Below are 24,785 nucleotides of genomic sequence, written 5' to 3' on the forward strand. Positions count from 1 at the left end.
CCCACCACTGCTATCCAAGTTATTTTATTGGAGCTATAGACATGTGGGTGTTAGGCAGCCAGCTAGTCAGGCAGCAGCGACTGGCTGAGACAGACACAGCAACAGGGAAGTAACTGATTTTGTAACTTTTACGAGTTCCTAGCCAGGAACAAATTGTATAGTTTCATCTGTGTGCTTTGATAGTTTAGTTTCTTGAGTTTCTGTGCATTAGTTTAATATCTAATAACCACAGTTCTTGCATTTTCATTTGTGCTGGAAAGTAAACAGATTTTGCAAAGTATGACAAGTTCCTAATTAAGGGTGAATTATTTAGTCTCTCCTGAATGCTTCAGAAGTTCGGTTTTTTAATCTCTATATATTAATCTAATTATCAGAGGCTCATATGGTTCTGCGACCATGTAGACTGCAGATTCCTTGATTTGTGCCATAGGGTGGTTGGGTTTCGGGTTCTGTTGAATAGGTCAGGAGTCCACTACATGCAGGAGGTGGCTACACAGGTAGGAGGGGCTGTGTGGCATAGACTGGGCAGTTCTTTAGGTTAGAGGGTCTCAAGGACAACACAAAACAGGCTTCAGTCACAAAGAGTGCAGGTCGAATACAGGGAAGGACGTAGATACAGGAACCATCAGTGTAACAGTTGTAAATTGTCGTAGGTGTGTTGGGAAAGTAGCAGAGCTCCAAGTGCTGAAAGAAATTACTGTTGCTTAAATTGTTATAGGCACTGAAAGCTAGCAGTGTTCCGAAAGAATATGCTAAACACAGTTGGTGGTGGCTTGTCTGCTGCTGTCAGTAGTAGTTTACCTTGTCACAAAACTGAAGCAGATAGTTACTGTGAGTTAGTACGGGCAGAGGTCATTTTTGGCAACTGGAATAAAATAATAATTGGATCCTTTTACTGGCCTCCCAATTCTGATGGTACAATTGCTGAAAGGTTCAAAGAAAATTTGACTGATTCCAAACACGTACCCAACTCGTACAATTATAGTTGGTGGCGACTTCAATCTACCCTCGATATGTTGGTGAAAATTCATGGTTAATTCTAGAGGTACACATAAAACATCATCAGAAACTATGCTAAACGCATTCTCTGAAAATTATTTCAAGCAATTAATGCGAACAGCAAACAACTGTGAGAGCACACTTGACCTCTCAGCAACAAATAATCATGAGCTAATACCAAGTATCAAAATCGATACAGGGATTAGTGAACACAGTGTTGTTGTAGTGAGATTGAATATTGTAACCCCCAAATCCTCCAAAAATGAACGAAGAATACACCTATCCAAAAAAGCATATAAAAATTTACTCGATGCCTTCCTAAGAGACAATCTCCACTGCTTCTGAATTAACAATTTAATTGTAGAGCAAATGTGGCTTGAATTCAAAGAAATAGTGTCGGCAGGAATTGAAACATATATGCCAAATAAATTAACAAACGATGTAGCTGATCATCCTCGATGCACAAAACGAATCACAACACTGTTGCAAAAACAACGAAAGCAACATGCCACATTTAAACTGACACAAAATCTCCAAGATTGGCGATCTTTTACAGAAGGTCAAAATGTAGTGTGGACTTCAATGCGAAATGCTTATAATAGTTTCCACAACAAAACCACCTTGAAACCTGGCAGAAAATTCAAAGAGATTCTGGCCATAAGTGAAGTATGCTAGAGGCATGATACAATCGATGCCTTCTCTGCGCGATAGCAATGGAGATACTATTGAAGACAGTGCTGCCAAAGCAGAGCTACTAAACACAACATTCCAAAATTTCTTCACCAAAGAAGATGAAAATGCAATAGCTCCATACTTAACAATCATGTACAACTGTTCACTCGATCAAAGATCTGTACCCAAAGACTAGCAAGTTGCACAGATTGCACCAATATTCAAGAAAGCTAGTAGCAGTAATACACTACATTACAAGTCCGTATCATTAACTTTGATATGCAGCAGTATTTTGGAACATATATTGTGTTTGAACATTATTAATTACCTTGAAAAAAATGGTCTACTGACACACAGTCAACATGGGTTTAGAAAACATCTTTCCTGTGAAACACAACTTACACAGTGTTGGGCGCTACTGACAAGGGATTTCAACTTGATTCCGTATTTCTGGATTTCCAGAAGGCTTTTGACACTGTACCACGCAAGCAGCTTGTAGTGAAATTGCGTGCTTAGTTGCGTCTCAGTTATGTGAGTGGATTCATGATTTTCTGTCAGAGAGGTCACAGTTCGTAGCAACTGATGGAAAGTCATCGAGTAGAACAGGAGTGATTTCTGGAATTGCCCAAGGTAGTGTTATAGGCTCTTTGCTGTTCCTTATCTATGTAAACGATTTGGGAGACAATCAGAGCAACCATCTTAGGTTGTTTGTAGCTGACACTGTTGTTTATAGACTAGTAAAATCATCAGAAGATCAAAAAAATTGCAAAACAATTAAGGAAAGATATCTGTATGGTTTTAAAATTGGCAACTGACCCTAAATAATGAACAGTGTGAGTTCATCCACATGAGTGCTAAGAGGAATCGGTTTAACTTCAGTTACGTGATTTATCAGTCAAATCTAAAGGCTGTAAATTCAACTAAATACCTAGGAATTACAATTACTAGCATCTTAAATTGGAAGGAACATATAGAAAATGTGGGGAAGGCTAACCAAAGACTATTATACTGCCAGGACAGGCTAACCAAAGACTATTATACTGCCAGGACACTTAGAAAATACAACAGATGTACTATAGAAATTTCCTACACTACACTCGTCCGTCCTCAGACTAGTGCTGTGCACTGTGGGATCCTTACCAGAAAGGACTGACAGAATACACCGAGAAAGTTCAAAGAAGAGCTGCATGTTTTGTATTATCGTGAAATAGAGGAGAGAGTGTCACTGACACGATACAGGACTTGGGGTGGACAGCATTAAAATGAAGGCACTTCTCGTTGCGGCAGAAACTTCTCACGAACTTTTTGCTGCGATTATGAAAATATTTTGTTGACGCCAACCTACATGGTGATAAATGATCTCTATAATAAAATAAGGGCAATCACAGCTCACACAGAAAGATATAGGTGTTCTTTTTTCTCCACGCTATACGAGATTGGAATAATGGAGAATTGTGAAAGGGGTTTGATGAACCCTCTGCCAGGCATTTAAATCTGATTTGTAGAACTAATCACATACTACCCACCATCTGCTGCCCTGCCTCCTCCTCCTAGCACAGACACCCTATAGCTTAAAAATGAAATGAGAAAACATTTGATGCAAGCTTTTAGAAGAATGAGGTACAGCCTCTTTGCTGATCTCTCTGAACAACAACAACAACAACAACAACAACAACAACTACTACTACTACTACTACAACTACTACTACAACTATGACTACTACTACTACTACTACTACTACTACTACCACCACCACCACTACTCAACACACTATTTTCACAATGACTACTTATTGCTATGATGCACAATATCATTACATAGCTAAGGTTGGCAATGTGGATAAACACTCCGAAGTGGCTGTTAGACAGCCAACTTTCACCTATCAGAAAAGGGTCTCTTTACAGAGAACAATTAGCAGCACTCCATGTGACTGTTCCACAGAAAGTTAGAGAGTGAATTTAAAAAGAATCTTTTCTTTCATGGTTGTCTTTGTTATACGTAAGCATCCCCTCCAAATTTCATGTTCCAAGACCCAAAGGTTTAGGCTACGTATTTGTTATGTCTAATGAACACAATAACTGGAGATCCACATTCAAGAGTGTGGAATAAAAGCTAACAAGAATGAAGCTAAGTGTATGGTCCACGATTCAAAAGAAAGGAAAACAACAAACCAAGAGAAAAATCAAACCAGTAAAACAGCTCAAATACCATGGTCCACCAATCAGTGAAAACATGATATGTAGTCAACAATTAAAAACCATAATTACAGTTCGCAAGCAAGCATCCAAAATGAAAAATAGTTATGTGGGAAACAAACTGAAATTGCGAAAATGTGACTCCAGTTTTTTTTTTTTTTTTTTTTTTTTTGCGGAGAATGGTTAGTGTAGGAAGCAGATCCATGGATAAGGAATAAAAAGTTTACAACAGGAAAATTTTACAGAACAAGTTAGAAATGAAGTGCTAAAAAAGATTGGTGAAAATAGACATAGGAGATAGTAATCAGAAGTAACTGGCTATGACAATGCTAAGAAGACTACACTCATTAACAAATGCTGTTGCAGCAATGGTAAAAAGGGGGGGGGAGGGAGGGAGGGAGGGAGGGAGGGAGGGAGGGCATAAGTGCGCGCAAGCATTATAACAAGTACCAGGCAGCAATTCTGTCTCCCAAAATTTTATTTGGGCTACAAACATCTACACATTGCTAAAATTAAACTGCAAACATCTGTCTAAACACCAGAGAAAAATACTCTTGAAGACTCACAGAAGGCACAACGGGTTTGTCATATCTCCCAGCAGCCTGAAAATAACATCTGGTTGACTTGGGGTGTCAATATTAAGACAAAAACAATTAAATGACAAACACACACACACACACACACACACACACACACACACACACACATCAAAATTGTGGAATCATTTTATTTTAGTGCAGACAACACTACATGGGAGCCAGGTTCACTGGTATCTTAAGTCAAACTAAGAAAGATCACTGTTTCATGACTTTTGAAAAAGTCATGTTTGGGGAGAGACCTAAGGCATTTATTGTAGGTTACTGTACTGATTTCTCTATTATCTGCTCTTTTTCTAGTGCTTTTACTTGCTTTTATACACCTCCTCATCCTGAACTTTTGTTGCCTGACAGTGGAAACTGAACTACAGTTTCATGTTTACACATGCACATTTGGTAGAATGTTTCTGTGAGTGAGTTTAAAATAGAATCACAACTTAGCCCTTTACTTACTTTGTGATGGGTTGCATTGTATTTTATTTATGTTTTAAAGTCACATTATTTTATATTTTTTTCATAACTTCTGTTTTTACTGCATACCTCAAGAGAAAAATTGCATCTTCCATAATTCAAAGGAAAATACTGCATATTCTTAATAATCCTATTTGAAATCAAAGACTCACCGATGAGGCAAAAGTTGTTCAGACTGCTATAGCACTTCACGAGGTATGACTGGAGCTTGTATGCCCATGCTTTTCTCCAACGTGTGAAATGTCTTACTGAACCAGTTATGATGCCACACAAAGTTTCATGTAGAGTACACATCATGATTCTACTAGCCATTTTCTTTCACATGCAAGGAATTCTTTCACATGAAAGGAATCACTGAGAAAGTTTTTGCAATACTGTATATTATATTATAATGGAGTCACATGTGTTTTATAGCTGTAGAACTCTAAATGATGATAAATGTACATAGAAAACAATGTTTTCTAAATGATGTGATTCTCTACAAACCAACCAACTTCTGTAAGAAGGTAGGTAGATAATTTGGCAGACTAAACACACCATGAGGAAGATCATAAACCAGGCATCTGCAGGAAATTTACAAATTCTGAAGTAATATGCTGAGCAAGACATTTGGCATATTGTTCAGTACCACAATTAAGCATAAAAGATGAAATCAAAAATTTCTATGAAAGGGAGGCTATGCCAGTACCTTAACAATGGAAAGTTCCAAATCAAACTCATATTAACGACTATTTTCCACACTTCTTAATACAGCATATATAAACTTAATCCACATCTGCCCTCAAGGACACTGACTATCAGATAACAAGATTTCCCGATTCCAGAATGAATTTTCACTCTGCAAAGAATATGCACCGATTTGGAACTTTCTCGCAGATTAAAACTATGTGCCGTATCGATATATGAGAGAACTTCTGTAAAGTTTGGAATGTAGGCAATGAGTTATTGGCAGAAGTGAATCTGTGAGGGCAGGCGGAGGGCCATGCTTTGAGAGCTCAGTCAGAGCACTTACATGCAAATGGCAAAGGTCCGAGATTTGAGTCCTGGTCCATCACACAGTTTTAGTTAGCCAGGGAGTTTTTTTATTTCCCTGATATTTTCATACTTAAATTCCAAATTTCTCTTAAGCACTTTTTGTTGAGTATGAGAGCAACTTTTATTTTACTAGTTTTCATGTACACAAAAGAAGTAAGTTACACTGCCATGTCACTTATTAGTGATCATTCCAAGTAGAGTTCGGGTTGTAAAAACATACATGCAAAACTCATGATTTTTGTTGCTGCTCAAAAAATAACATTCAATCTTAAGATACTGTAGAAGAACCACTGCAAGTAAATATTTTATTGTAACTTTGAGTTACACTGAGGAAACTCTTACTATAGTCCAATTAATAATATTTTATAGTTGACACTTTACATGTTGGAGCTGGTTTCCTCCAATCAGAGGGGCTCAGCATCATACCTGAGCTATTTGCTGTTGCCAAACTGCCACAACAATTAGTCATTTCACTTCCAATTCCTTGTATGGATTTCTTTCTTTGTGTGTTTCAATCCCAAATACTGGGCCTGCCTTTTCATTTCGTATTTCATCAAACATGAGAGTGAGAAATTACAGTTTTCTTTTAGCATTGTAACTGAAATTTTTCTGTTTGTTCATAGAGGTTAGCTTCAATTGCCTTGAACAACCACCATGATTTTAGTTCTGCCCCAGACTGCCGACTGCCGTTTTTTCCAGATACGTTGCACATCACACGATTTTTGTTAGGTTAGGACAAGAGTTTAAATTCAGGGCTACAAAATGAGCCATCTGCCACAGTTCAGTCATTGGTCACTTAAAATCAGCTGTCAACAGAGCATATCACATTTCCATCCTACCTCTTGCAGCCACTTCCAACATGGTTCCATGTTATACTTCAACGTGATTTGTGAAGTGACACAAGGTGCCTGTCACTCGCAACCAAGGAGTAACCGGCAGCCTATGTGGCAACTGCCAAGTAATTTTAATCAGACTATACATATAAAATTTGCACTACTTTATCATTCAGTGCTTGTTAAACCTGGGAATTTGCATGAAACTATTCCTTACTCTGTAATAGCGAAAAGGAAATTTTACTTCGAGGCACGGCCAACTCTTATGTACTGGTCAGTGAACCAACAATAATCTTAATCATTTAACACAGCAACCAGATTAAAAGGGGGAACCCACGTACTATAAGACAGCCGAACTTCTTCATAATAAATGAAATTTCTGCCGTATCTAAACTGAGGAGATCGTAACTGATCTTTGCCTCAAAGTACTAAAGAAAACTGTAAACTTATCCTTAATATATTACACAGTTCCCTGTGACCAATTTTGATTACTTCTGCTTTTTAGACATTTGCTAATACTGCTACATGCTTTTGCTTCCAATTCTTTTACTTTTAATAGCATCACCTTTTTCAATTATCCTGTGTCACAAAAGGCTGTTTGTTATGCGTAAGGGAAACATGTATTCCTAACACAGCAGAACAACTTTGTTTCGGCAACATTCTTCATCCCACCCTGTTGCCCAACAGTTTTGTAGGCCTTACTATGTACAGCGACTAATTCTTTCACATTCCATAAAATGCCCTCTTTATTCACAAAGACACCCCCAGTGGAGAGATCTTTGGCTAAATCAGTAGACACCAAAACCATGAAAATAAAGTAACACACACTCATTTTTAACAACAGTTCTGCAAATTACAAGTTTTTGTCACCCCTGAAATTCCATCATTACTGTTATCTGTCAACAGTGTTTCATATGGTAACCCCAAATGCACAAAAAATCCTTACAGGAATATGTTTTTAACAGTTCTCACAGAAATCTGATATCAACAGGCTGATAGTAATGATTTACCAAGTTTCAAACCAAATGCTCTCTGTAGTTTAGTTAGCGTATTTTACTGACTATAAGAGGCACTTTTTTTCTTCAAAAAACTGCGTCCAAAATTTAGGTCTGCCTTTACACTCTAAATTCGTATAAAAATTCTCAGTGCTTGATTTAAAATTCCACCAGTCGTAAAACAGTTGTCATATTTGATGTTGCAGGAAACCTCTCTCTATATGGCAACACTGGATTCAACTGACAGCGGCAGTACACCAATGCAACAAACATGAGGTGCGAGATTCAAACACTTGCTAACAGTGCCGCCTCCTTGCCCTGCAATCACGAACCCAGAACACTGTCTGACCTATGGTGTGTCATTACAGTCTACGGTGCCAGAGAACTTTAATCGAAATTGATTTTTGTTATCAGTAACAGTGTAATATTTTTGTTAGTAGCTACTTTCATAATGGAAAGAAATAAAAGGCATTCATATGATGAAGGCTATAAACTGAAACAGCATAAGCAGAAGACCATGGAAACAGAGCAGCTAAACGGAATTTCAGCCCTCCACCAAGAGAAAAAAAGAAATTCGTTTGGCGGGCTAGTAAAGAATACCTAAAAAAGTGAGGAAGACTAAATGTGCAAAAACAAGACTGAATGCAGAATGGTTAAAACTAGAAGATGACTAATGAAATGGAATCAAGAACATCATCAAAATGCATGTGAATTTATACAAAAATGATTCAAATACATGCAGACTTTAAGGGAGGACTTTGTTGATGCTAAATGTCTGAAGTGCCACGGACTTAGCATGTGAACCAAAATATCTCAGAAAATGCTACAAGTATGAAAACGAAAATTTTATCTTTCCATTGCTTTATTATTCAACTTCAAAATAAAACCAGTGTGGTACTAAGCCAGATAGCGAATCTGGGCAAAACTCCTGATATTTGATGTGGCAAGTAACAGAACAGTTGCCTTTTTTTTTTGTCACCAGTCTACTGACTGGTTTGATGCGGCCCGCCACGAATTCCTTTCCTGTGCTAACCTCTTCATCTCAGAGTAGCACTTGCAACCTACGTCCTCAATTATTTGCTTGACGTATTCCAATCTCTGTCTTCCTCTACAATTTTTGCCCTCTACAGCTCCCTCTAGTACCATGGAAGTCATTCCCTCATGTCTTAGCAGATGTCCTATCATCCTGTCCCTTCTCCTTATCAGTGTTTTCCACAAATTCCTTTCCTCTCCGATTCTGCATAGAACCTCCTCAATTCCTTACCTTATCAGTCCACCTAATTTTCAACATTCGTCTATAGCACCGCATCTCAAATGCTTTGATTCTCTTCTGTTCCGGTTTTCTCACAGTCCATGTTTCGCTATCATACAATGCTGTACTCCAGACGTACATCCTCAGAAATTTTTTCCTCAAATTAAGGCCGGTATTTGATATTAGTAGACTTCTCTTGGCCAGAAATGCCTTTTTTGCCATAGCGAGTCTGCTTTTGATGTCCTCCTTGCTCCATCCGTCATTGGTTATTTTTCTGCCTAGGTAGCAGAATTCCTTAACTTCATTGACTTCGTGACCATCAATCCTGATAAGTTTCTCGCTGTTCTCATTTCTACTACTTCTCATTACCTTCATCTTTCTCCGATTTACTCTCAAAACCATACTGTGTGCTCATTCCGTTCAGCAGATCATTTAATTCTTCTTCACTTTCACTCAGGATAGCAATGTCATTAGCGAATTGTATCATTAATATCCTTTCACCTTGTATTTTAATTCCACTCCTGAACCTTTCTTTTATTTCCATCATTGCTTCCTCGATGTACAGATTGAAGAGTAGGGGCAAAAGGCTACAGCCTTGTCTTACACCCTTCCTAATACGAGCACTTCGTTCCTGATCGTCCACTCTTATTATTCCCTCTTGGTTGTTGTACATATTGTATATGACCCGTCTCTCCCTATAGCTTACCCCTAATTTTTTCAGAATCTCTAACAGCTTGCACCATTTTAGATTGCCGAACACTTTTTCCAGGTCGACAAATCCTATGAAAGTGTCTTGATTTTTCTTTAGCCTTGTTTCCATTATTAGCCGTAACGTCAGAATTGCCTCTCTCGTCCCTTTACTTTTCCTAAAGCCAAACTGATCGTAACCTAGCGCATTCTCAATTTTCTTTTCCATTCTTCTGTATGTTATTCTTGTTAGCAGCTTCGATGCATGAGCTGTTAAGCTGATTGTGCGATAATTCTCGCACTTGTCAGCTCTTGCCGTCTTCGGAATTGTGTGGATGATGCTTTTCCGAAAGTCAGATGGTATGTCGCCAGACTCATATATTCTACACACCAACGTGAATAGTCATTTTGCTGCCACTTCCCCCAATGATTTTAGAAATTCTGATGGAATGTTATCTATACCTTCTGCCTTATTTGACCGTAAAGTCCTCCAAAGCTCTTTTAAATTCCGATTCTAATACTTGTTCCCCTATCTCTTCTAAATAGACTCCTGTTTCTTCTTCTATCATATCATACAAATCTTCACCCTCATAGAGGCTTTCAATGTATTCTTTCCACCTACCTGCTCTCTCCTCTGCATTTAACAGTGGAATTCCCGTTGCACTCTTAATGTTACCACCGTTGCTTTTAATGTCACCAAAGGTTGTTTTGACTTTCCTGTATGCTGAGCCTGTCCTTCCGACAATCTTATGTTTTTTGATGTCTTCACATTTTTCCTGCAGCCATTTATTCTTAGCTTCCCTGCACTTCCTATTCATTTCATTCCTCAGCGACTTTTACTTTTGTATTCCTGATTTTTCCCGGAACATGTTTGTACTTCCTGCTTTCATCAATCAACTGAAGTATTTCTTCTGTTACCCATGGTTTCTTCGCAGCTACCTTCTTTGTACCTATGTTTCCCTTCCCAACTTCTGTGATGGCCCTTTTTAGAAATGTCCATTCCTCTTCAACTGTACTGCCTACTGCGCTATTCCTTATTGCTGTATCTATAGCGTTAGAGAACTTCAAACGTATCTTGTCATTCCTTAGTACTTCCGTATCCCACTTCCTTGCGTATTGATTCTTCCTGACTAATGTCTTGAACTTTAGCCTACTCATCACCACTACTATATTGTGATCTGAGTCTATATCTGCTCCTGGGTATGCCTTGCAATCCACTATCTGATTTCGGAATCTCTGTCTGACCATGATGTAGTCTAACTGAAATCTTCCCGTATCTCCCGGCCTTTTCCAAGTATACCCCCTCCTCTTGCGATTCTTGAACAGGGTATTCGCTATTACTAGCTGAAACTTGTTACAGAACTCAATTAGTCTTTTTCCTCTTTCATTCCTTGTCCCAAGCCCATATTCTCCTGTAACCTTTTCTTCTACTCCTTCCCCTACAACTGCATTCCAGTCGCCCATGACTATTAGATTTTCGTCCCCCTTTACATACTGCATTACCCTTTCAATATCCTCATACACTTTATCTGTTCATCTTCAGCTTCTTGCGACGTCGGCATATATACCTGAACTATCGTTGTCGGTGTTGGTCTGCTGTCAATTCTGATTAGAACAACCCGGTCACTGAACTGTTCACAGTAACACACCCTCTGCCCTACCTTCCTATTCATAACAAAGTTGACATACAAAATGCTAAAACCATAAAAACAAGCGGACATGAAAAAATGTACTACTGTTGTCCTTGCATGTTGTGCTGACGGTGCTAAACTTAATCCAACAATCATTTTTATGCGCAAAACAATGCCAAAACCTCCTGAAAAACCACCACGTATCATTCTTCACATACATGACAAGGTTTGGTTGGATGAAGCTGGTAGGAAATTATGGATTTGCTGAGTGTGGGAGAGAAGGAAAGGTGATTTACTGAAGAACAATTCTCTCCTTATGCAAGATCAGTTTGGTAGTAATTTGAAGAGTCTGTCAAAGAGAAACTCGGACAGGGAAATGCATAGCTTGCTGTTATTCTGGGAGAACTTACTTCACAACTGCAACTTCTTGACAGAACAAATGTATGAAACCCAACATGAATTCATTCCAAAGGAAGTTTTAAAATGCTCCACAATCAACCAAGTGTGTCGGTGGATAAAACAGTTATGGCCTAGGGTAACAGAAGGCACTGTTAAATCTCAAGCGTAAGTAACACTCTCGATGGCAGTGAAGACCATCGTCTATATCAAGAGTGAAGAGCATCATCTATATCAAGGGGACGATGAGGATGTTCAGATGACTATTTTCAGGGATTGTAAAGGTCAGTCTGTCACCTTGGTTTTATAAACTAAGAAATTGTTTAGCCTGGCTTTGCAATCTAATAACAAAAATGGTAAAAATGTAACTTTTAGAATATTGCTTAAAATTAAGGTGCATCTTATAGTCCGTAAAATACAGTATTGTTAACTTTAAGCATTACACTGCTACACCCATAAAACACACAAAATTTAGCTCCATATACACATTTCAAAAAACTTCTGCTGTGTGACTGATGAATTCAGATAAGTATGAAAAATTCTTATGAGCACTGACACCCCAGCACGCAATGGAAAATCTACTATAAAATGAGAACTCGTGGACAGTGAGATTTCCATAATTAGTGAGCGTGCACGAGGTAGCAACAATCGAGCAACGAACATTACAATATTTCAATGCATATTTTCACCTTTCCTTACACATTCCACAACCACGATTCCAAAGCAAAATCTGGGTTTGTACAAAAATTACCCAATGCATTTATTTCCATCAACAAAGAAGTCAACTTCCTCAGATAATCTCTAAATTCAACGAGATTTCCAGTCATGTTTACTTCCCTAAGAATCCCTTATTATCCAAACAAATTGACATCCTGGTCGCCATGGTGGTACAACAAAGATTTTGGTTAGTTTCAATGCCCAAACGACATTCAAAAGCTCTCTTTCCATTCTTCGAACGCACTATGTCTGACCACAATCTAATTGGTTTATGAAACAACACTTCTTAAAAATAGTTCAACAAAACAAAAAGTAGGTGATTTCCTTCATTTTCATGTTAAAGTGTAAGACATGGAAAAAACTGCCACTTACCTGTCAAATGCTTTGAATGATTCATCTGCTTCATCAGAGTCACTGTCACTTTGATCCTGACCACCCAGAAGAGAATGGTACAATGCAACTGCAGCATGTTGTCTCAGAGATTTCCTAAGTATGCACTGGTTTAAGTTTGGCATTGCTTTCCTTTTGCCTTTATCTTCATTTGTAGATGTGTCATCTTTATCTTCACTTACACTGACTTCACCATTTTTTATTGGTGCTTCTGAGCCAGTAACATCAGAACTTTTGCCTTGTGGTTCACCACTTGCAGCACCCTGATCACCATCATGTTCTCCATTCATTTCTTCCTTCACTTTCAATTCCTCTGCTGTTTCAGTGTCACTGCCTGTAAGAGGTTCCTTATTTTTGTCACTAACTGAAACCATGACATCAGGTGAATCAGTTTTAGAATGTGGTTCTGTTTCACTATCTCCATTACCATTTGATGATGTGGGCTTGTGATTTGCATCACAATCAGAAACAGCTGCACTATCACCATCAGAAACAGCTGCACTATCACCATCAGCTGATGGTTTCTCCTGAGAATCTGAACTGTTTGCATCTGTATCTGACTCACAATCTGTCAGCTTAATGCCAGCTGTTCCTGATCCAGAGGCTTCAGGTATGTTTTCCTTGTCCAAGTCTGGATAATCACCTATTTCATCATCACCGTCTTTCGATTTTTTTGTACTTGAAGAAATCATATCACGGCGATATTTTGCCATTACTTGCTCCAGAGGCATCTCAGCTTCAGCAAACAGATTCTTCACATTTTCTTCATCCTCTGCAATAAGAAAGCAGTAAATTATATTACCCAAACAGAACACAGAAATGGCTTCTCATTATTCTCACATTTAAAACAGATGTTTGTGCACATGTTCTCTCTCTCTCTCTGCTGTTGGGATGCCCTATCAACAAACTACTGGCAACACTGTATCAGTCACAATCTTTTGGCATATATGCTCTTGTTTCAAATTGCTATCTACCTAAATTTTCCATATATTATTGAGCGAAACGCAATCCAGTGTTCTTGGTGATTTGCTCAATGTCTGATTTACAGGAGCAACTGTAGAGTGAGAAATCTTGTTTGATGGTGGAGGAAAATTTTTGAACTCTTGAAGCAAGTTTACAAAGATGATGCTTCAAGCTGTAAATTACAAATGGTGGCATTTAGAAAAGAAAGGCTCAGGTGCATACCAACCTTCACCTCTCATGGAACTTACATAAGTGACTTAATTGATTTGTGCCATGACATTTTAGCAGAAAAACTGACCACTCATGACATTGCAGAAGAGTTTCCTCCTTGTTTAATGACTTAGGAGTAAACATGACAGATGTAATATTAGCTAGGAACTCTTTCAATAAGCTGACAATGACAACAAATTAAGGAAAAGAGCTTTCATAAGAGATTGTTGGATTGCAGCTACAACATGGACAGAAGTGGGCCAAAACAAGCACAACAACAATATCAAATTGATATTCTGTTTTTCTCAAACAGTGGGAAAACTGGGATGGAAACACTGTGTGGTATTCTGTGTGGGCATGGACACTAATGAGCTGCCTGCCAACATGAATGGCCAAGTGACCAAGAGAGCTTCCAACCAGTTGCTGAGCATCATGTCTAATGCTGTTGCTTGACTTTGACAACTGCTTCGAAGACTGTTTACTTCCCAACATCAGCTTTTCTCAACTGCACAGGTGGAAACTCTCCCTACAACATACCATTCATTCTCATACAGTGCCCCCCCCTCAACCTTTGATATTCCTAGTCCCCCATCCCATTCTGTTCTATTTTCCTCCAGAGCACAGCCTCCTGATGACATTAATACTCACTAATGGAAGGATATTCCAAAAGAAACTTCTCAGGGCAGCAGTGCGAAGAGAGAACACCACTATATAGAAAGAAGTATTGACGGAGACTATGATCAAACAGCTGCAAACTGAATAGAAAGTTTATCAGATTTTCTAAGGGTGCAAATTCCAGTTTTAAGTACAAAGGTACTATTTGAAAATGATAAAATTTGCTGCAGCTATCTTAATGAAAAAGGTTTCCTTCTTTCTTTTTACTTTGTGTACTTTCAAAACTCCTTTATTATTGCAAATACATTTAACTGCAGTTATTAGAGTGGAATCATTGTCATAAAAATTACAGTGTGTTTGAAAAAGAACTCCCTAGTTTTAATGTGTCTTAGAATCTGTACAAAGGGACACACACTATTCTCGTTTGTGGTGTTTGGTTCATCAACTCTCCAAGTTTGGCTCCCCTGCAGTTGGCAGGTCTGCTTGACCTTGAGGAGGCACCAGTTCTGTTTTCAGGGTGTATATATGGGGGGGGGGGGCAAAAAAAACCTTTTTCCCCGATATCTTGGTTGAAAGTAAACTTTCTCCTGGGTGAAAATACACACATTTCCCCAATTTAAGCGATAGTAAACTTTCCCTCTGAATTGTAAAACTTATCAATCTTTGAATGGTTTAGGTTTTACAGACCAGCGTAAAACTTCCAGGCACATATGCATTGGGACAAGCTTCTATGTGCAGCAACATGTACGCTGCCTATTTTCGTATTACAAAAGTATATATTCGAGTTCCACTAATCACAGCACTTTACTGTAATCGAGACTGCGATGCTTTTGTAAGCCAGTCATAGCTCATATCGTGATCTCGCCAGCCGATGACAGCAGATCTTCAGAGGATAGGGCACGTGATGTAGTCAGCCAATAGCAACGTCACTGTTATGCAGCATTAACACACAAATAGGAAAAATTAATGGTTTAAATTAATGTACATAGTGAAGCTGCAAGAACAGCTACACTTTCACATATAGTATTTGTCTTCTTTGCATGTGTTACACTAAGATACATTACGCAAATGTGCCAGTAAAATTTTAAATTATGTAAATGTCTGGTCTTCAAAGTGTTAAGCTTTAAACGAGAGTCTACCACTCTGCGATTTAAGAAATTCAAAGGACATTCTCGTACCTAACAATTCACCTTGCATAAAATTAAATTTACTTTGAAAGTAACGCTTTTCAAGTCACCATTCGCAATATTTTCCTACGAACTGTTACAACTCGTTTCACAATTTACCAGACAACACCAGAAAATAGGTTTTACTGCCCATGTGCAACTACGATGACGTAGGAAGCCCGTATGTATATAGCATTTAAAGATCTTGCATAGCATTAAGAGATCTCTCATTACGTCATAAACGAAACAGAACATAACATGATACTCCGGAAACATCGGAATTTCGTAAATAATATTAAAATACATAATTCGGCTTAAAGTGTGTCCAGACTCACAAAAATGTAGACCCCAACCTGATATAAAGTTTTCGTGATGCAAATTTTCTTGAAGTACTGGTACAGTATTATCTCATGTTTAGTTCTTTATTATGGCTTAATGCCATATGTGCCGGATGATGAAAACATGCACTTGAAATTTAGCAAATAGTTGAAACTAGCCAGTGGTGTGGAATGAAACACTTCATTTCATTTCAAATAAATTTACTGCCTCTGTGAAAAAGACTAATAAAACGCAAATTTCTTTAGCAGATCGACAAAAATAACTTCATTGTTTTGCAAGGCAATTAATGCTTGACTGCCAAAAATGTGGAAATAAAATAAAATCAGAAAACTGAAACTAATAACACATTTTAGCCTTCCGTAATTGTGTGAATTATAATTCGCTTGATAGCTCCCAGCCACAGTATTATATTTTGTTTTCATTTAACATGAGAGCTGTAAATAAAGAGTAAATAGCAAAATCACTAGACGTGGCGACTATCTCTCCTCCACACTACAACTCAGACTGCTCTGCTAATGTTCGAATCTAGCAGCTTGGGTCCGCCAGAAAAATTTTTCTGGGTGGCATCTGACTGCTTGATGGTACTGCTGATATAGCTAACGCTCCTAACAGTCACACTTCAAGTAGACGAAAGTGGTAGAAGGTATTGCTCATACGGGACTCAACAGCACACACACAAGAGCCCACTAGCAACTCTTCAAACGAACCTGATGTGAGCAGTTGTGACGTCACGGTCATTGGAAGTAGTTTGTTGTTATGAAGAATTGCATTGTCTTTGTCCTATAGCCTTTGACACGTTTCGCTGTTGGCAAATGCTTGTGTGTGCACTGTGTTTTATTGTTGTAAATTGCACATTTCCTTTGCAACTTAAGTTTTATTTTAATTTTTTGTCTCGTTTATGTTTTATGGCAGCAGTATTGTTCTGCAGTGGTGGGATATAGTAAAATTCTTTGTCAAAGTGTCAATTCTTACCAGTCAAAATTACAAAAATTTAATTGAAAACTAAAACAATAAAAAATTTCCTGGATTTCTAAAAAATTCCCGGGTGTTTTCTGGTTTTCTCCTGGATGAAAAAATTCCTAGGTTTTTCCTGGATTTCCCAGTTGTCCCCGTGTTTTTCCCTCTGTCTTTCAAGGAAGCCGGGAGTGTTTTCAAAGCAAAATCACCAGGTAGACCAAGAACGTCTGAAGATGATAATGAACAGATCCGCGTTTTGTGTGTTTGGAGTCCGAAGAAGTAGTCTACAAGTTACAACAAGATGGTGCCCCACCTCATTACAGTAGCCATGTGCATGCAGCTCTTAACACTCGCTTTACAGGGAGGTTGATGCAGATGGCTGGCCCAATAGCTTGGCCACTACGAAGCCCAGACTTAACCCCACTGGACCTTTTCTTTTGGGGCCACATAAAAAATGTATACAGTGAAAAGATCAGAGACATAAATCATTTACGGGAAAGTATCGTCATGGCGGTTGGGACAGTTACACCTGAAATGTTGGTGAATATGTGGCGAGAAGTGGAATACTGTCTCGATGTGTGCAGGATAACAATTTGATCCCACGTTGACATGCACAAACATTAAATAAAACTTTAAGGATTTCTCTTTAATGGTATTTATTGATGTAATTTTTCATTAATTTCCCCATTAAATTTAGAGTTCCATGAAACAGTTGTAGCTATAAAACCTAATGAGAGAATTTATACCGAAATGAAAACAGTCAACTCTGCAATAAATGCCTTGTGGGCAACAAGTGTACTTGCATTAGTGCACCAGCACTACATTGCAAAGGCAAACCTATAAATATGGCATGAAATTATTTTAACATGCTTTTCCTTTGTTTTACCATATTAGTTTGTGCCCAATAACAATTAAGACTCATTTAAGCTACTTTTATTTTCTGCTGTCAGTTACTTATATGTTTTATGTTTAACATAGTGCGTTTCGAGCATGTTCTTCAGGTGCTTTTGCCCATAAAACACTGTCACTTAAAAATAAATTGGGTCATTCCACATCAAGAGGACCAGGGGTCTCCACTTACCCATCTCCAAATATAATGAGAATTGGTGTGAAGGTTTTATATGGTCTTTGGTTGTCATATGCCAAATTTCAGTTCAGTATCTTCAGTGGTTGAATTTTTAGAGGCTTCTCTTTAGAAGCTACTAACCTCCACATCACATACGAAGGTACAAAGGCGTCTAATTTACTAGGCTTTTTTAAAAGTTCTAGTAGACATTTGGTCATTTGCCTTTATGCTGAATCCCACCACACCAAAAATTAGGGATGTAGCCACACCTAAATATAGATAGAAGCCTCTGAAGTGGCTAAAACATTAGTTGTGCAATTCTAAGATCCAAGGATTGACTGACCACTGCTACTTTTCATATGATCCAATCACAGCAAACCTTCTGAGGGTTATTCCTTTCTATGATGTCTATATATGGATCAAATTTAATTAGCACTGTATGCCTAAATGGAAAAATATGTATTGGCAGAGTTGGCCAAAATTTTCTATGTGCAAATTTAGGTTACTTTGTGTGTGTGTGTGTGTGTGTGTGTGTGTGTGTGTGTGTGTGTGTGTGTGTGTGTGTGCGGGGAGGGGGGGGGGGGGACGATGATGATAATGTCTTAACTGCGTCTTGTTCAACCCTTTTCTTCTTGCCACAGCTGGAAACAGCATGCCTTAAGCTTTCAAAGCTATATTATTTGATTTCTAGATCTTACGTAAGTTGTTATTTTAGCACTTCGCGAAGATTAAAAGGGAAATATTTGGTCCATTAAGTCTCTTAATACTACTGGTAATAATTTCTTTTCAATTCAAGTACACAAATCACACTCAAATATTAATTTAACACAGATCATAAAAACAAGTATAATGCAAAACACAGCGAAGGTCCCAAGTTCGAGTCTTGGTCCGGCACACGGTTTTAATCTGCCAGGAAGTTTCACAACACAGCAAATCTGCAAAACAGAAATACTAAAGAGTCAGTTCCATATTTGGTTAAACAGCTACACAATTTCGTCAAGGGCAGAGTGCTGATAACTGTATTGTCTTCCTGATGATGATGATTGTGCATCTAAAGCTGTAAAATAGGTTGCTCAGGAATCTAACAAGTGCCTTTAGCAGTTGGCCAATCAAAACAACGAGCAGAACTGTGTGGATGCATAAAGCTGATGCTGACATCATCTTGTTCCAAACCACCAAAACTTTTCTTACATGCATGCAGCATCCTCTCTTCGTTGTAAACTTGCAATTGAAAGTGTTGGAATTTGTTCATCTCCTTTGATGTCATTAACTGTGAATGCTATAGCATTATTGGAAACTCGGCTTACTTTGAGCTGATTCCAATTAATTGACATAAATTGATAGTTTTTTCTTGCTCCAGCAAAACTCTGTTTCTTGATCGGGCTGAATTTTTTCAATTTCTTCTTTCGGTAAATAAAACCTTTATGCCTGGACTACTATAATCATATAATTTGAACAAGTCATATGGAGTTGATATCTCGTTTATCTAAGGCCTCTGTAAACTAGCACAGGGTGCTAGTCTTTTTGCTGTTCCCCCAATGCCATCACAGGGTGATTTGCCATGGGCTGTTCCAAAATCCATATTCGCACATATATATGGGCGAAATTTTTGTAGTTCTTATACTGAGCAGCTGAACCACGACTAAGTAATAAATGTTCTTAATGTTTTCAATATCTGCCGTTAAACATGCAATTAACTTTATTTGAAAGTCATGGACAGCAGTGGTATCGTGACGGAGACAGTCACAATCATACAAATGCTAACACTTATGAAGTTCTGTGCCCCAAAAATGCAACAAATGAATGTAATGTAGCCTGACTATTCTCCGAATGAAATCCTTGCACAACACCTATAACAAATGATTAATTCTCAGCAAAATCCATAAATATAATTTGTTCATTCTCTGCAAGATTTCCTTTTAGCTTCTTAAGGGTTTGACACCAACAGTTCTCTGACAAGTCTCCAGTGTGTGTCGGTATGGATCCATTGCTTGTATTCCATTGTTTCTTCAGGGTCAGTTTTCAAAAGCGTCTTCAAGAAAATCCTCTAGGTGCATTTTTCCTGGACATTCCTCACAACACTGCAGCATACAATCTTTTTAATCAAACTGCATACAGTTTTTTTTTCCATCAAATCCTTGTCATCTTGGATCTATTGCTGAAGCCAACATTACTTTGATATTACAATGAGCTGACACACGCATACTGAATGTGATCCAGAAGCTGTAGTACACCACTTTGGACAGCTCACAAAATTATGAGAAGGTCTCTGTTTCTATACTGATTACAATACACAATGAATATTTCTTTCAGGTACCAAAGGAACAGTTGTTTCTGCTAAATCTTTATCCCATTTATACTTACTGCAACACACCTCTTTCTACCTGTACATAAACAAGAAAACTCAGTCTTCAAAAAGTGAGGGCTTTTGTTTTACTTCATCACTGAGCTTTTTGCCTTTTCAGTCTGCAGATGTTGCCAGAATCCCACCTTCCATCTTTATGTCCATATCTTTACACTTTTGGCACTCTTTTGTTTGTATTGCAGCAATATCTACTTCACTCACATCAGCAGCTGCAGCAGTTACATTAGTAATGCTGCCTTGGGCTTTCAGAACTTTGCACTTTATGTATTGAATCTCTTCCGCCAATCTGTCAAAACTTTAATATTGGCTCACCAGGCGACAATAGGAAGTGTTAGCAGTAAATCAAGCATCAACATCATCCACGTCTTCAGTGGATGGTGATTCTTTCTTATCCTGGTGGTGTGAGATTCTTTTTGGGCCTCTTCATACCTACATTTGGTACAAATTTTCTGACCAGGTTTAAAGACTCAATTAGGCAGTAACTTCAACATACCAGACATTGCAATGGCTACTGGTGTTAAAGCCTTGTTGGTTACGTGTTTTTCTTTACCAAGTGGGTTTCAGCAAGTCTTTGGCAGGAACTGAAATTTTGTCATCAACAAGGCATTATGGTGTGAACAAATTTGAGCATCTTCAGTAAAATCACGCCCAGACCAATATCGTAGAAGCTCCTTGTCCATTGGTGACATTCCCTTATCTGGTTGTAGTTTACTTTTGCCATAATAGAATGGTGACGACTCATGACAGTCACCTCCATCTGATCCACCAAAGCAGCAGGGTGCAAGGGTCTCTTAGTTCATTTTTTACTGACCTATAACAAGCAATTTTTGAAAGCTCTGAATATCATGGTTTGAAGCATAACGTAAGATGCTGTTACATATGATTTATATTAATCATTCACTTAAAATCTCAGTTTTTGTAATTTCCTTTTAACAGATTTGGTATTGTTTGTATATAAAATATAAAAATTATGCTATCAAAACCTTTTTACTGCTTACCTTCAGCTACAAAAATGATTATTGGTTACTGATGATTCAAACACTCAGCACTATGTCAACATCAAACATAACACCACACAGAAGACTGCCAATAATTAAAGCAACATTTGAAAGTGGTGCGATTCAGCAATGAATCATTGTGAGGTTAGAGCCTTAAACTATTCGTGCTTTATAATGTCAATGGAAACTGAGTGAAAATGCATATATGCACCACTATGTATTACAGGAGCAAAATGTTTTATAGGAACATAGCATTCCATTATCATCTTCCAGATTTTATAAAGCTAAGAGCATTTTATCAGGTCTTATTATATTTATATTCTACACTGTAAAATAATAGAAACATACTTATTAGCATAGTTCCATTTCCTAAACCACAGGCAAATCAAACTATTCAGAGACACTCAAAGTTTCACATATTTTGATTTACAACTTGAAATTTTATTAATTTTTTGTATTTATCAATATCCATTTTCCCTGCTTTTGACACATACTCTTACTCTTCAAACTGCAAGATCCAGAAATATAGCTTTGAAAGCTTAAGGTATGCTCTTTCCAGCTGTGGCAAGAAAAAGGGGATTTAACGAGACACAGTTAAGATAATTCAGTATGTCATGTAAAAAAAGTGCTAGTTTGGTTTCACATGATCGATGTTTTCGGAAACCATGGTGGTTGGCAATGAGAAGGTCATTCTGTTACCATATCAAGATATGGCACTAACATATTTAACTGTTTGAATGCTATTAGTTGTGAGTAGTTTTATTATATAAAAGTGACTGTCAGCAGAAAATACAAATAAATATTGCACACAGTCACAGTTCCCAGTAAGGCCACAATAAATAAAAAGTGAACACAGTAAAATTGACTACTGATGGTTTTCAATGGTGCAAAATCCGAAGAGGTGAACGTTCTCAATTTCCTTAATGGTACAGTAAAAGATGTCAAAGTTACATCACCCTCTTGAATATAAATGATAATGTACCTTATCCCTAATGTGTCACCTCATTTGGCAGATGTTACTCTATTTTGTTACTGAAACAATACAAAAGGAAGACAATTTTGATTACAAATATGTAGAAAAAATATTTCTCCAAAATTTAAAATAATCAGATTTGTTACCAGATATTTTTCAAATTCATTAGCTGTGATGTCATACGAAAAACACACTATTTTGGCATATTAACATTTACGCTTCTGCTTTTGCAGTTAGTTTGTAACACTGTGTGATGTCATTAGAAGCTTTAGCAAACCTGCAAACTAAAGCTAGTAGCACTAAACATGAGGCCATATTATTTGTGAGTGTGCAATATTTATATGTAACTTTCCTTTTAACTACTGTGGTTCAGGTAGTTTCAAGACAAGAGAACAGTTAGTTTCAGGATAAGAAAAATTAAGCAATCTCAATGAAAATAAAGCTGTGAATATTCAGCATAGAATTTACAATTTTTATGAATGTATTCTTGTAATACTTTACCTGATGCAGAATTGTCTCCACTTTCTTCTTTCCCTTTGACAATTTGCTTTAGTATAGCAATAACCTCAGGTTCACGCAATGTGGCATCAAATCCCAGAAATGCTTCTTTCAAAGCTTGTACGTAATCACCCTTTTTATATGCCTCACAAGTTTTCAAAAACTCTGGCAAATTTTGGGCACAATACTGTGCAACTTCATGGCCCCCATGCCCATCATAAACCGCAAAAAATGATGTGCCATTCTTGTCAAAGTTAATTAGACAGTTATGAGCATCCTGAAACAAAAATTACAACACAGATAATAAACATATAACTAATTTCTAAATTTGGCAAACATAATACCCATCAGTCAAAACTATTGGAAACAATGTAGGAATGTGGAAGTTGAAATCTCCTCACTCCTCACACAAGTGATGCGAAGAAAAAAAAAAACGAGGGGGGTGGGGGGGAGGAGAGAAACTGCTGACTGAACAGAACAGGTATGTATTTTAGTTTGTTCCATATACCACACATGGCCTTTGCAAGTAATCAATAATGATTCATGAAACAGTCACTTGGGACATAACTGTCACTATCACACATGTTCACACGAAGAATTTTTAATCATTAAAATTATATTGAGATACTGTTTAAGGAAGTTCTACATATTTCAAATCTCAACATTCTGTAGGATGTAACACAGTAATCAGATTGGTACCAATGTTCTTCATGATAATCAATCACAGTTGAAACCAACTGAATGGAGGAACTTGGCTCAATGAGAGTGAGTGACCTAATGCCTCAAAATCAAGTGCCAACTTTCTGTGGCATTCTGGCTGATAAATTTGTGACCTCAACCAAAAGATACATTAAAAATGTAACTAGACTATACTTCTATCACAATAATTCTTTCAACTTTAAAGTAAACTTATTTCAATGATTCCCACAGCAAGACACCATAAGACAAAGCACCATTTGCAGTTCTTCATAATTTCTCATCTGTGATCTTTTATTTCATGTTACCAAATTATGAAAGTAACCACTCATAAAAGGACAATTTAAACTGTCACGGAGGTTAACACTACCTCCTCAATGGTAAGTTAGAATGATCTGAGCAAAACTGATACACATTTTATGCAGCAATAACGGCAGTGCTCAGACTCACTTAAACGATGAAAGGTTAAGTTCACGTGACCCAACACAATTACAACCTTGGGCTGCAGTACTGCAGTAACACCATATTTGAAAAATGAAGGATAGCATAAAAAAATTCTGAAAGTCAAATACCTGTATTCTGGGTTCACCAGTAACCTATGACTATACCTCTTGCTACTGAAAAATGATATTTTGCCAGTTTAATTTTAAACCTTGTCTGTCTACTTTACAAAATGCAAATTTAGTGTTTTAACTTTTACCAGTTTTGCTACAACTAGTTTACAACATATTTTGTTGTCAGCGCAGCTACATTATGCCAACCGTACAAAAGAATAACACATTAACTTTAAAATCTATTTTTATCTTTATAATATTTGCTGCAAAGAAAGTTAAAGAATAATCTATTTAGAGCGTGTCAACATCACTAATTTTCATTTTGAATGTTTAAAATTGGCTAAAAGAATCCCAATTCTTCATATACTGTCTTTTTTTTTTCTCAGACAAATACCAAAATCTTAGGCCTAATGCTCAGTATCAACATCAGTCATTTGCCAACACACATCAGAGTGATGAGTTATTTACTTTCATAAATTCAATCTGAACAACTATTACATTACAAACAGAAAGAC

At 37.5% G+C, this 24,785-nt stretch overlaps 1 protein-coding gene across 5 annotated transcripts in view; it reads right to left on the reverse strand.

Moving 5' to 3' along the window:
• Window positions 1-24,785, reverse strand: part of LOC126201717 (probable protein phosphatase CG10417) — a 96,715-nt gene that overhangs the window by 65,123 nt on the left and 6,807 nt on the right. For 4 of the 5 annotated variants that reach the window (XM_049936810.1, XM_049936809.1, XM_049936807.1 and 1 more), the window contains exons 2-3: window positions 23,024-23,297; window positions 12,853-13,642 (exon numbers count right to left, since the gene is read on the reverse strand). In XM_049936810.1, coding sequence (XP_049792767.1) covers window positions 12,853-13,642; window positions 23,024-23,297 — 1,064 coding nt within the window. Of the gene's footprint in view, window positions 1-4,433; window positions 4,470-12,852; window positions 13,643-23,023; window positions 23,298-24,785 lie in introns of all 5 variants that reach the window. The other variant, XM_049936808.1, reaches the window with a different exon arrangement.

The sequence above is a fragment of the Schistocerca nitens genome, chromosome 1 (assembly GCF_023898315.1).
Source record: "Schistocerca nitens isolate TAMUIC-IGC-003100 chromosome 1, iqSchNite1.1, whole genome shotgun sequence".
Lineage (NCBI taxonomy): Eukaryota > Metazoa > Arthropoda > Insecta > Orthoptera > Acrididae > Schistocerca > Schistocerca nitens.